General features: G+C 41.1%; 2 protein-coding genes across 2 annotated transcripts in view; one reads left to right on the top strand and one right to left on the bottom strand.

Moving 5' to 3' along the window:
• Positions 1-12,626, bottom strand: part of fbn1 (fibrillin 1) — an 88,952-nt gene that overhangs the window by 56,342 nt on the left and 19,984 nt on the right. The window contains exons 9-21 of the mRNA XM_058629868.1: positions 12,232-12,357; positions 10,287-10,439; positions 9,955-10,191; positions 7,958-8,113; positions 7,745-7,864; positions 7,534-7,659; positions 5,641-5,763; positions 3,699-3,821; positions 1,781-1,933; positions 1,213-1,266; positions 792-917; positions 575-700; positions 332-451 (exon numbers count right to left, since the gene is read on the bottom strand). Coding sequence (XP_058485851.1) covers positions 332-451; positions 575-700; positions 792-917; positions 1,213-1,266; positions 1,781-1,933; positions 3,699-3,821; positions 5,641-5,763; positions 7,534-7,659; positions 7,745-7,864; positions 7,958-8,113; positions 9,955-10,191; positions 10,287-10,439; positions 12,232-12,357 — 1,743 coding nt within the window. The remainder of the gene's footprint in view (positions 1-331; positions 452-574; positions 701-791; positions 918-1,212; positions 1,267-1,780; positions 1,934-3,698; positions 3,822-5,640; positions 5,764-7,533; positions 7,660-7,744; positions 7,865-7,957; positions 8,114-9,954; positions 10,192-10,286; positions 10,440-12,231; positions 12,358-12,626) is intronic.
• LOC131459778 (ATP synthase F(0) complex subunit C3, mitochondrial-like) overlaps positions 1-12,626 on the top strand; it is a 157,109-nt gene that overhangs the window by 39,742 nt on the left and 104,741 nt on the right. The gene's annotated exons all lie outside the window — the stretch shown is intronic.

Below are 12,626 nucleotides of genomic sequence, written 5' to 3' on the forward strand. Positions count from 1 at the left end.
TACGAGACAAAACATTTTACCGGCAATATTGCAGCTGTTTGTCTGCGTGCAGCTAAAAAAACAAACCACTTAGTCAAGAAGGAGGACTTATTTGTGCTTCTTTATTTCTGTTAAGCACATAAATTGACCTCAGTTTAATGTGCAACACAAATAAAATGATAATGAATTTATCTCCATTGCTTTACTGCAGTGAAGTGACACTAGTTAAGACAAAGACCATGTATTCATAGCTTAATCTTTCCAAATATGAAAATTACAGGATTGGCACAAAATTTTACATACATATACATATTTCTTTTCATCTATTTATTTATTTTAAATGCTCACTTACCTATGCAATCCAGACCAGAGCTGTCTAGTGAACTGCCCATTGAACACAAACACACAAAGGACCCTGGGCTGTTCTTACATTCTCCGTTGATACAGGGACTGGACACACACTCGTTCACATCTATTGGAGACAAAAACCCAACAAAAGCGTGTTGTTATTTTGTCTTCACATCAGTCCGGCACAGCAGACGCGGCTCATGCAGGCAGACAGTGATAATAAACCGAACGACAGAGAGTCTCTGACCCTCGCAGACGTCCGTCTCGGAGTCAAAGCGGTATCCTTTGGGACACTGACAGGTGAAACTGCCCGGCGTGTTCCTGCACAGCCCGTTTTCACAGAGCATTCTGTTCATCACACACTCGTCGATGTCTGAGAGGAAACACACAGACACACACACACAGATTACTCCACCGACGTCAAAGCTGTTCACCTTTGTATTTTTTTTAATCGCTGCACCTACCAACACAGTTTTTTCCCGTGAGGTCAACCTCAAAACCCTCATTGCAGGTGCATTTGTACGTCCTCAGCATGTTCTCACACACTCCATTCTGGCAGATTTCAGGGTCGAGGGCACACTCGTTAATATCTGACCAGGTAAAGAATAAACCATGGAAAATCAGAATAGGAAAACATCTAATAATATCTGCTTTTAAAGCTGCAGTGTGTAACTTTTAATGATTTTTTTTAATAGTTATTGATATTACTATTCTACCTATGTTTGGTCTTTGTGAAACAAATAACTTCCCAAATGTCACTGGGTGACATGATTTATACACTGCTATACAGGGAGACATTTACATTTTTATTGTTTGTATTTAAAAGTTACCCACTACAGCTTTAATGCATGTAACACACAAGCTTTAAAACCTTGTGGTCATTACCTCTTCCATCACCAGTTATGCCAATGCTATTAGGACACAGAGCCAGGAACTCAGCTGCAAGAAAACACACAAGTTGATTTGATAAAAAATAAAAAAAACACAACAAAACAGTGTCATAAAACATTGCATGAGCCAAAATCCAAGAAATCTCAAAGTAAGACGTTCACACCATGTCATTATCCATTTCTATGCTTTCTCATTTGGCCTGAATGTATATAAAAGCAGCTCCTTAATGTGGTGCAGGTCTGGCGTGTGTTGATACAGAGGACTTTAATTGGCAGGACTAATGAGAAGTGACTGCATGAAGTGTGTTTTTTTGTGTGTGATGCATGCTTGTGTGTGGAGTCTCTTGATTGTGTGTGTCTCAGCCGTGACCATTTCACTGAAATCCAATCTGGTATGTCAGGGGAAGACAGAGCGTTTCATCTGGTCATTCTGACATTGACAGGTGTGTTTTGAATTTAACGCAAGCTGTGTTTGCAGCTTGTGTGTGTGTGTGTGTGTGTGTGTCAGGCAGAGTGAGGTGGCTCCACATGTGTAAAGGGTGGAGTGATTGGAATATCCATACCAGAGCTTTGTGGTGGGCAGGGCTGGCACGGCTCCCCGTAGGCGTACTCTGTACTGGCACAGCAACACTCCGACTTGGTCACAGCCCCAAATAAAGGCCTAACACATTGTCCTCTCTTGTAGCCGCCATAACATGTACTGCGCATATGTGTGTCTGTTTCAGACAAAACAAGACAAAACAGAAACATAGATGAGGCAAGGGGTCTGCAAAGAGGCTAGAACCAGACAGAAAGAGGGAAAAGCGAGAAGAGTGAGAGCCCGTGGCTCCAATAAACAACAAGGCTGGCAAAACAAATGGCTTTTCTCGCTCCATAATATCTGGGGATTTGAGGCATTCTACTGCACTGATATCATCACCAAGAAAGCTCAGCCAGACTCAATAACAGCATGTCAATACTTCCCACACAATACACACAGAGTTGTGTTTTGAGTGAATGTGGGAATGTTGAAAAAGGCACAATCAGATCTGGACTCCCAACTGCCAGTCCAGGGGATATGGAACACGAGGAGGCAGGAACACATTTATCATTGATGATCAATACGTACTCATGAGTGAGTGACGCAGCGCGAGGTTGCAATTGGTAACAGGATTATATCAGTTTATTAGCTCACTGACATCATAATTCTATGCTCTTTATTTGTCACATATGATACATATAAGAAGTGTAACCTGTGTCGTGTATATAGGATGCCAAAGCCTTAGCTAATTTGGAGTCCTTGTCCCTAGTTGGGCTTAAAGAATAAAACAAACACTCTAACTCTAACTCTAACAAGCAGAGCGACTGACAATAAAACAGACACTGACAAAAAACAGGAAAGATTATGACAATAATCATACAGTGATGACAACAAACAGGGATTTAAAAAAGTGACTGAAAACCACAACAAAGAACAGCAACGGAATATGAAAAAAGTAAAACTTAAGATATGTAAACCAGGATCTCTGTGTCACAGATTTACACTTGTTTTGAATTTTGGTTTATGTTTTTTCACAGATTTTTCACAGTTCTAGATCTGTGGACCTGTCATTGAGAACGATAACTGACAAAATATTTTACATTTTGCTGGTTTACAGTTTCCATTAACTAGTCCCCTGGAAAATATGGGTTAATATTTGTTAGTTTTCAGTACTGGCTGGGCAAACAGGGTGGGCAAAGCAAGCGGCCCCAAGACACTACCCTGCTGCCAAAAACCTAACTTACTTAAAACGTATAAAACTGAACTTTTAACGTATAAAATTGGGCTAAAAATTCTAAAATGACACAGCGGTGGGTGAGACTACATGTTATACTGAATTAAATTATCTATGTTAAGGTATACGTAAGCAGCAGCAGGAAAATGGATTTTGTGGTAAATTTCAAAGCTAACAGCGAGAACGAGTAGTTTGTCAGTTGATTGATTCGTCTGGTTCGAAGTCGGGCCAAGAACAAGGCTTGGGTTGCATTTTTCTGTCTGAACATGAGAAAGCACTAACCGAGCCCAACCCCGAACCCCACAAGACATTGCTGGGTTTTTTTTTTGTGTTAAAGTAAGCTGTGTTACCCAAACCTTGACACACAACTGTTAGCATGGTAAGTACCTTGTATTCCCCTAACTTGTCACGACACCAAAACTTTCTAAGAACTTTTTAAGCAGTCGATTAACGACTTAAACAAACAGAGACATGAGATGCAGCGATGCAACACTTTCACACGATTTGCAGAAGGACGTGTGCCAGATACAAAAAAAAAAAGAGAAAAGGTGTCTGAGTTGCTTTAAGTTACTCCTGAAGCAAAAATACATGGCCATGCAGCTGCCATCACCTAAGGACTGTGTTGCTTTTGAACAGGGATTGGTGTGAAATGTCTGTATGCCACAGTATCCAATAAAAACACACACAAACTAGACTTGGAAACAAAACTACAGCTCCATTTACTCACCAACACAGACCCGTCCATCCAAGCCCACCGCCATCCCAGCCATACACTCGCAGCGGAAAGATCCCTCTGTGTTGACGCAGTGGCCGTTCATACACATGCCCGGAGTCTCACACTCGTCGATGTCTGGAAAGCAGATGCGGAGAATGTTTTATTCCTCTTCGCAAAACAAATAATAATAGGCTAGAATCTCTGTAAAATAAACCAACATTTTGCTGAAGCACGTGCTAATAAAGACCTTGGGCACCTGAGTCATTAAAGAAAAGCAGTCAAAACTCTGCACCGCTTCATTTTTATGATCTAAACTAAGCAAACATTCTTCTCCTTCCCCTTAATCCCATCAGCATATTATGATAATTATCATAATGAGTGTAAACAGCGGCATTTGTGTTGTGAGTGCTCTGTCTGGGTGTGTTGGGGGACAAACACACTGCAGAGAGAGAAACAATGCGGTCCCAGGGCCCTTTCAGACTACACATGTCATTAATGACTGCATACATCAGCACATTTCACCCACACCCTGCTCTCTTATTCATTTATTTATTTATTCATTTATTCTGTCATGACTTAACCAGGTCAGTATCTTCTCGAGCAAATGTCTGGATTGCAAGATACACACTGTAGCTGCAGGTTCAACACTGAACACATTCCTTTTTCTTCTCCACTCTTCTTTGGTGGCTTAGTTAAGAGATTTATGGCACATATTTTCAACATGACATTAATGTAAACTCTGTTTGATGTTGAGCTCACGTCCAATACATCACCCGATAACATCGAATCGTACGTATTGTGTGTCCTGACCAAATTGCAATGTGTTTTGTCATTTTAGGGAGAAGGCTAAAGCTCTTCTCTGTGCACTGAACAAGTTTAGGAAAGGCTGTCTGCTTGTATCTCAAAATAGGCGGGCCCCAACTATGCACATGTCCAGCTGGCCTGCCAGGATGCTATGGGATTTTTCCAAGGCTTTTAGGGGGATTTTTACCCTGTGTGCAAAGGCTCACATAACAGAACCACTAACATACCAACATTTACTGAAGCAAGGTTAACTGAAAATGCAAGAGAACTGATCTCTTATCTTATCTAATCTTAAGTTCAGGTCTGCTAAATCAATTCATTCTTTTAAAATCGACCTGTTTGCCACTGCATTTAAATGAAAATACAATATCCCTGCTGCACCTCAACTTTTAATTTATTCTCCCTTTCTTTTAATAAATGTTTTTATTGGGTTTTATTATGCCTTTTATATCCTTTATGCTGCTGCTGTTGTATTTCTTTGTTTTTACTGTAAAGCACTTTGAAATGCCTTGTTGTTGAAATGTGCTATACAAATTAACGTGCCTTACCTTGTCTTACCTTATTTTCTGTCACAAATCTTTTTTCTGATTATACTATCTCACGCAGTTTGGTTCAATGCGATTCAATACGTAGATATGGATGTTTCAGTTAAAAAATTTAATATCTATTACTGACTACTTTCATACAGATATTCCATACTAGACCAGAGAATGCTATGTATCTTTTCATTTTAAACTACCTTCCTAACTAACTGGTAAAGAAAAGAAAAAGTTCCTGCTCTGTGTGGAAAAAGTTCTATTCTATTGCATTCTATTCTATTCTATTCTAAAACATGAGGTCATAAGCTTAAACTGATTCATAAGACATTAGTTCACAGATGACAGGGTGTCACTCTTGATATGTTTAACATATTTTGTTAAATCATTGTAATTACATACTTAACATTGACTCTTGGCTAACGTTGGCTTTCTAGCTAAATTTGATTAGGCGATAATGAGGGAATACTTCACTAATATGTGTCCATCTACTGTACATTGGATATTTGACCCATCTTGCAGACAGTGGCGTCAGGCTCAGAGCTGGAGGAGGTATAGAGATTCTTCCACTTATACAACCTTGTGTTCTGTGAGCTCTGCTGCGACCAACACACCTATACACATGCGTCCACTGTTGTCCAGGAGGAACCCTGGTTTACAGATGCATTTGAAGCTGCCGTCTTCATTGATGCAGAGTCCGTTGAGGCACATGTTCCTGATCAGACACTCGTCCATGTCTGTGGAGGAACAGAAATAAATCAATAGATCAGATTGAAAGACGGTGTTGCATTTAGAAAAGGATGTATGGTTTAAAAAGCACAAATGACATAAATTATTACTGACCACACAGTTTTCATTTCATTCATATGTAGTGTAACAGAACGTAATTGTAGTACCACATGAGAAAATATTGAGCTGTCAAGGTGACACCATTATCGCCAACGTTAAAATATAGTGGTGTAATTTCTAATAAGATGATTTGCTCTCTCATCATCCTCCTCTTCCTCACGTATACTTCAGGTATAGTGAAACTGGATTCACATGGATCAAGACATAAGGTGACTCTAATTTATTATAGGGCCCGAGCCATGGCAGGGGCTGAAACGGCTCCTGGCACAACATTTTCGAGGAACCTATTGTTATCCAGATTATGATTAAATCCTTGGCTTTCCGGTCATTTTTGAAGGGGTTACTGTGAATAAAAACTCTTGGCATGGAGGTCAGGTGTGGCAAAAATGCGATATTGGCATCGTTCCCAGGACCTGCGTGTTGCTCAAGGGCTCTAATGCCCCCCTATGTGAAAACAGAGGCAAAATTGAGTTCCACCAAATTTCCCGAAACTTGGTGGGAAGATGTTATAGACCAAGACGAACAAAAAGTAGACCATAACCCTACGTAAATGAGCGAACTCGCCCAAACTCTACTAGATATTATGTTATTTGTTTCATTTTCTACGCACTCCAGTCAAAATTCCTCAGCTCGGCAGTAGTATTTCTGATTTTCCTCCAAGTACCACCAGAGGAAGCTCGCGCGTACCGTAGTTTGAGGACCATAGGTCTAAGTGATGTTCTATTGTTCTTTTTGAGAAATGCTGGAACACCCTATTAACACTACTTAGAAACTTTTCTCTAACCCTCACCCTTCTCAGTTTTAAGGGTACTCACAAATTTGAAAAGTATTAGCACATTGTCAAATCATTACATTTGCAAGTTATGTATGCTGTCAAAGAATCAAGTCTATCAAAAAAAAGAAAAAAAAATGACGCAGGGAGACGACTCAGGAACTTGTGGACAAAATATGTTGCCTTTACGCAGCCAACTCTATAAAGCCAGATCTTGGAGCACAAGAGGCAGAATTTTCTTTTTTCCGCTCCAATCCTCAAATGTCATTCATGTGTCAGCAATAAAACCTGACAAGAGAAAATATAAGGACAGAGCGTATGATGAATCCAAAGTAGTTTGTACAAAGTGCAGCGTGACCACTTTGGAAATAAAAAAGTGTTAATAGCAGGTCTGAAAAAGCGACGACGGTGGACTGGGGGTGAAAAGTCTGCTGTCGTAAAGGGGATATTTCTGTTCAAATTTAAAGGGACAGAAATAGTTCTGTCAGAAAATGAAAAAGAGAGCGAGAGGGTATTTCAAACTCTGCCCACCCACATCCGCCCTCGGGAAAGGTGTGGGGTGAAAAGAGGTTTTCATAACAATCTGGAAATACGGCAAGCAAGACTTTATAGCACATTAAAATAAATTGAAGCAAATGGATAAAAGATATATATATATATAAAAGTAAATATATAAAGGGTTGATGGTGATATAAACTGTACCACCAACATGATCTATTAAAATTCTCACTACTTTATAATGCATGTGGCCAACATTAAATTACAACCTCCACCAGATCCAGGGTATTTTAAACAAACATTACACATACTGTGGTTATTACAAAAAAAACTATCGTTTAAATATGTTTTTTAGGACATGCAAGCAGATGCAAAAAAATTGACAAACCTTGACAGTTTTTGCCATCGCCTGTAATTTCAAATCCAGCATTGCAGACACAGTGAAAGCTGCCCTCGGTGTTCACACAACGGCCGTTGTTGCAGATACGACCGTTGGCCACACACTCATCCAGATCTGGAGGAGACCAACAGGTAACCCAGTTAGCACATACTGTTTGTGTATGTGCACGTGTTAATATGCATGTCTGTGTGTGTGTAACCTCGGCACTCTGTCCTGGTGGCAGTGGATTGGAATCCAGCAGGACACTGACAGATGTAGGACCCGGGCGTGTTCACACATTCACCGTGAGCACAAGGGTTTTGCTCACATTCATCATCATCTGGAGAGCAAACATGAAGCTCAAACACCGTCTACCTGAAGTTTGCTATATATACGCCAAAAAAACCTCCGTTCTCATTCTGTCTACACTTACCGATGCACTCTCCTCTTGCATCCGACTTGAAACCCATGTTGCACTCACAGCGATAGCCAATGCCTGGCATGGGGACACACCTGCCATTCAGGCAGAGGTTGCGGTAGGCCTGGCACATGTTGGTGATATTCTGGGTTTGGATAGGATAGGAACCACCTGATGAAATAACAATAAGATAGCAATAAAAGATAAAATCACACGATGAGAAAATCCACAGCGTCTTCATTTAGCACGATGCTAACTGTACAATATCAAAGCTTCTGCCAGTGATATAATATGTTACATAGCTCTTTGAGGGTGAATGCTAAATGTGGCTAGTTAGCTTGATGCAGGAGTTGGCTATTGAAGGTAATGGTGCATTCCAGTCATAGTCGGAAGTCGAAATGTCTGAGTTAAAGTGCCGTTCCTTAATGTCTGAGTTGAAGTGGCGTTTCCAACTCAGCCCCAACAAAGGATTCCACGATGGCTGCCAGTCGCATCAATGGTAAGAACACTGTGCTAATTTTGCTGTTGTTTGTCTTTTTTTCATTAAGTCAGTCATACACATAACACATACAATTACATTTTTGTCTCTGGACATGTTGCTAGACTGTTAATTTTTAGACTGTTAAAACCCATGTAGAGCACAGAATAGTATTGATTGGCATTGCAAGCAATGGCTAGCCTGAGATACATTTGGATCCATGGTTTTTTCCTACTCCTTAGTGTATAAAGTCTATGTATTGAACATGGATGGGGCATCTCTAGCTTTCCCCGCCATTATCCCGCTGCTATCTCCCTCTTCTTAGGCCAGGTAAGTAGCATGTAGCATTTAGCAGGTAGCATGTAGCAAGTAGTGACACACAGTGAGTGAAATTGGCAGGGACTGGCGCATCAATTTGTTCACTAAAATATTAATATTGGCCCTGGTGTAACGATTATTGTATTGCATGTGGAAGGACAGCGATATTTTGATCCACCCCTAATTGTCATTGGAGGAAGGAAAAACTTATTCTGATAGCTCTGTTTGGATAGTCAAGTTCTGACATAAACCCATGAACATGATTTGACTGGCTAGTACCTATGTTGGAACATTCTTGATTCAAATGGCTGGCAATCTCAACGCCCCTTGAAAAGTTGCATTAGCATTTAGTCATGGCAGACACTTCTCTGACAGAAGCTTTCATTTTGAAATCTTAATCTGTGACATATTTGTTCAGTAGGTAACAATGCTAGTCTTCAGTGGGCCCTTTGCACAGCAGCCACAGATTTTCAAAATCACATGTGTAAATAATCAAATTAATGATAGGTGTGTTCATTTTAGCTTCCTCAGTTGCAGGCTACATACTTGGGTCTCTGTCACACTGTACTGACGTACATGAACTGAACAGAGCCAGTTCTTAATGTGATCACTAACACCTGTGCTTTTCCTGCTAAAACATGTCAAAATGGCTGCTGTAGAAAGGGCACATAGCCAAACCAATCTATACACACTATTTGCAAGGTACTGAGATTCAACAGACCCTGCTATCATTCTCACAAACGTTTAAAAAAAAAGTTGAGCCTAACTCTGCCAAGACCTTACTTGCAAAGCAGTTCTGGGGGAAATATTATTTTGGACAAGTTAGTACATAGTTATTTAAACTCTTGACATTGCTGGTCTCCAAATGGATATGAAAGTTTGCTTTTTAAGATAGGACATTTTCTGCACATATCTTAGCAGCAATACCCAAAATGAATTAAGCAGTGTCACTGCACAATTCAAGTCTAGGTCAAAGTTTTCCATCATTAACACACAGCTCATTAACTGGGGAGTCGGAGTGGCTGTTGTTGCTCAGAAACTGTGATTTTTAATAAATTATGCCAAAGTAAGAACAGTGTGCGGTGGAGCAATGCACATTCCACTGAGTCAGAGAAGGAAGTACAAGTTATAAGCTACTGTTGCACACATGAACTTTGAAGAGACAGTTTGTCAATTAAAGAGTGTGAAAATATGAAACAAACACAAGCAGAAATACCTGGTGGAGGAGGAAATTGCCCTGGAATTTGTCCTGGAATTTGTCCTGGAGTCTGACCAGGTATTACTGGAATCCGAATGGGAATGTGACCAGGAATCACTACCTGGCCAGGAATTTGTCCTGGAGTCTGACCCGGATATGGGCCTGGGTAGATGCCGGGCAGGTCGGGGCCCCCTGGTACTCGACCAGGTATTGTTACTCCATCAGGTAACTGGAAACACAGTTTCTGGTATTCATCTAAAATGAAAACACAAATGGTTAATCCTGTGTTTAGACATAGGCAAGAATAACAATTTGAAAAGCCAGTTCCTTGTGATGTCGAGTGACCCCACCTGTTGCACGAAGAGGGCACATTTCCGGCGCAGACCCATCAGACCAGCAGCGTCCACTATCACAGCAGCACTGCACTTTGGTCAACAGCTGTGAGTTTTGGTTGGCACAGCGTCCATTTAGCACGCTAGCATAGCAGTAGCCACCTCGAGCATCTGCGGGAAACAACACAGCATGCTGCCAGTTAACTATTTGTCCTGTGCGGAACATGATATATCAAGACATACACTATTTGGCCACACCTTGAAGTATTAAATTCAGGTGTTTCAATTAGGCTTTGGTCTAGGCGCCTTATCTCCAGTGAAGGACAATCTGAACACTTCAGCACACCAAGACATTTTGGACAATGCTGTGCTTCCAACTTTGTGGCAAGAGTTTGAGGAAGGCCCTTTTCTACTCCAACTGTGCCCCAGTGCACAAAGCAAGGACTATAAAGTCATGGTTTGATGAGTTTGGTGTAGAAGAACTTGACTGGCCTGCACAGAGGCCTGACCTCAACCCCATCAAGCATCTTTGGGATGAACTGGAACAGAGATTGTAAGCCAGGCCTTCTCGTCCAACATCAGTGCCTGACCTCATAAATGCTCTACAGAATGAGTGGGCACAAATTCCAATAGACACCCAATAAATTCCAAATTCCAATAGACACCCTTGAGGAAAGTCAGATTCCAAGAAGCGTGGAAGCTGCTATGGCTGCAAAAGGAACCAACGTTATACTAAAGTACTGTATATGTATTTTAATATGTCATTACAGTTCCTGTTGGTGTAATGGTCAGGCGTCCACATACTTTTTGTATTAAAGTAGGCGAACTTAAAGTAAGCTTTGCTCCTGATTCTAGGGCTTCACGGTATAAAAAAGCAAACATCTACTATGTGATAATGTTGCTGCAAATTGTAACACCCAAATATTTAAGTATGTATTGTCTTTCTGCTTTGGGTTCTCTGTTAACACAGAGGTAGTGAGTAGCATTATTACCCCCTTAAAACATTTTCAGCTACTCTAAGTAAGAACATCTCTGTCTATGTGGTTTGTTGCAATAAATAAACTTTAAACAAAAATGTTGCAAATGCTTAATATTTCTCTATTAATGCTTTCTGTTTAATTTGTTCCAATAAGTGAATTATATCTCACATGCAGTCCATACACTGTGTTCACACGAAGAACCTGACACACATGCCATAATAAGACCACTTGCACGGTTAGGTTCAACATGATGTCAGCACAGCTCAGAGGTGGTGGAAGGAAATGGGAATGCATGGGAAACAGACTAAAAATGTTTGGCGCAACAGCCTTCTGGAGCAAAAGACTCAGACATTCCTTCCTCACAAACATCTTCTCCTGAGGGGGTAATGATGTGAGCGTGTGTTTGCATATGTTTGAGTGTGTATGTGCGTGTACATCTAATAAACTCTCCTGGAAAGACATTTCTCCCTGCTCTGTTTTAGGTCAAACTCAACTGAACTTGCGTGCTTGGAGTTGTTTTTCTGCCAGTGTGTGTGTGTGTGTGTGCGCGCGAACATAAACTGTTTCATACCTCCCACGAAATAAATGGACTGTCCAATGACACACACACGCACGCCACTCTTGACGTGAGACTGACAGACAGAACCAGCCGGGATGTTAAAATCAAAGTTACCTGAGTAACCTCCCCTTCTCTGTACTTTTCCTTTGCTAGAGAAGAATATATCTCATTGTTGTGGAACAAGAAACAAGAAAGTGACTACTGACCTAAATTCTACCAGCTGGAATGTTGGACCCATTTCAGTTCTTTCTGCTTTCAGCGCCAGCCATAAAGGGAGAGGAACCGAAATGGGGTGGAAAAAGGAAAGAGAACGGGACCGTACGTTTTGTGCCTTGGTCTAATATGTTACCTATCCTGGTAGCAATGAACCGAAGACAGGTTAGTAAGTTGTCATAACAGTAGGGATGACACAGTAGGGACTCACCTATACACCGGGATCCGTCCACAGAAGAGTGATAACCCTGTGGACACTTGCAGAAGTAGCTACCAATGGTGTTGGAGCATTCACCGACACCACAGAGACCTTGGATGTTCGAACACTCGTCCAGATCTGCAGAGGAGGAGAAGTTCCTGTTAGGTCTAGGTTGATAAAAGCCCTTCTGACAACAGGGTGTGCTTTCCGTGTTTAGGCTGATATATCCGGTAGTGTGAGGGGTTAACAGATGGGATTTTAATGTCATCTGATACATCAGAGTCTTCCTGATTTCAAATCGTACACATGTTGGATATTTACGACTGGGCAATGATTGGAGCGTGAGCAGAACCCCGCAGTAACCAATGAGAGCGAGTTGAAAAGTGATAACGTCTTCTCAGCCATGA

Source organism: Solea solea, chromosome 5 (assembly GCF_958295425.1).
Source record: "Solea solea chromosome 5, fSolSol10.1, whole genome shotgun sequence".
In the NCBI taxonomy this organism is placed as follows: Eukaryota; Metazoa; Chordata; class Actinopteri; order Pleuronectiformes; family Soleidae; genus Solea; species Solea solea.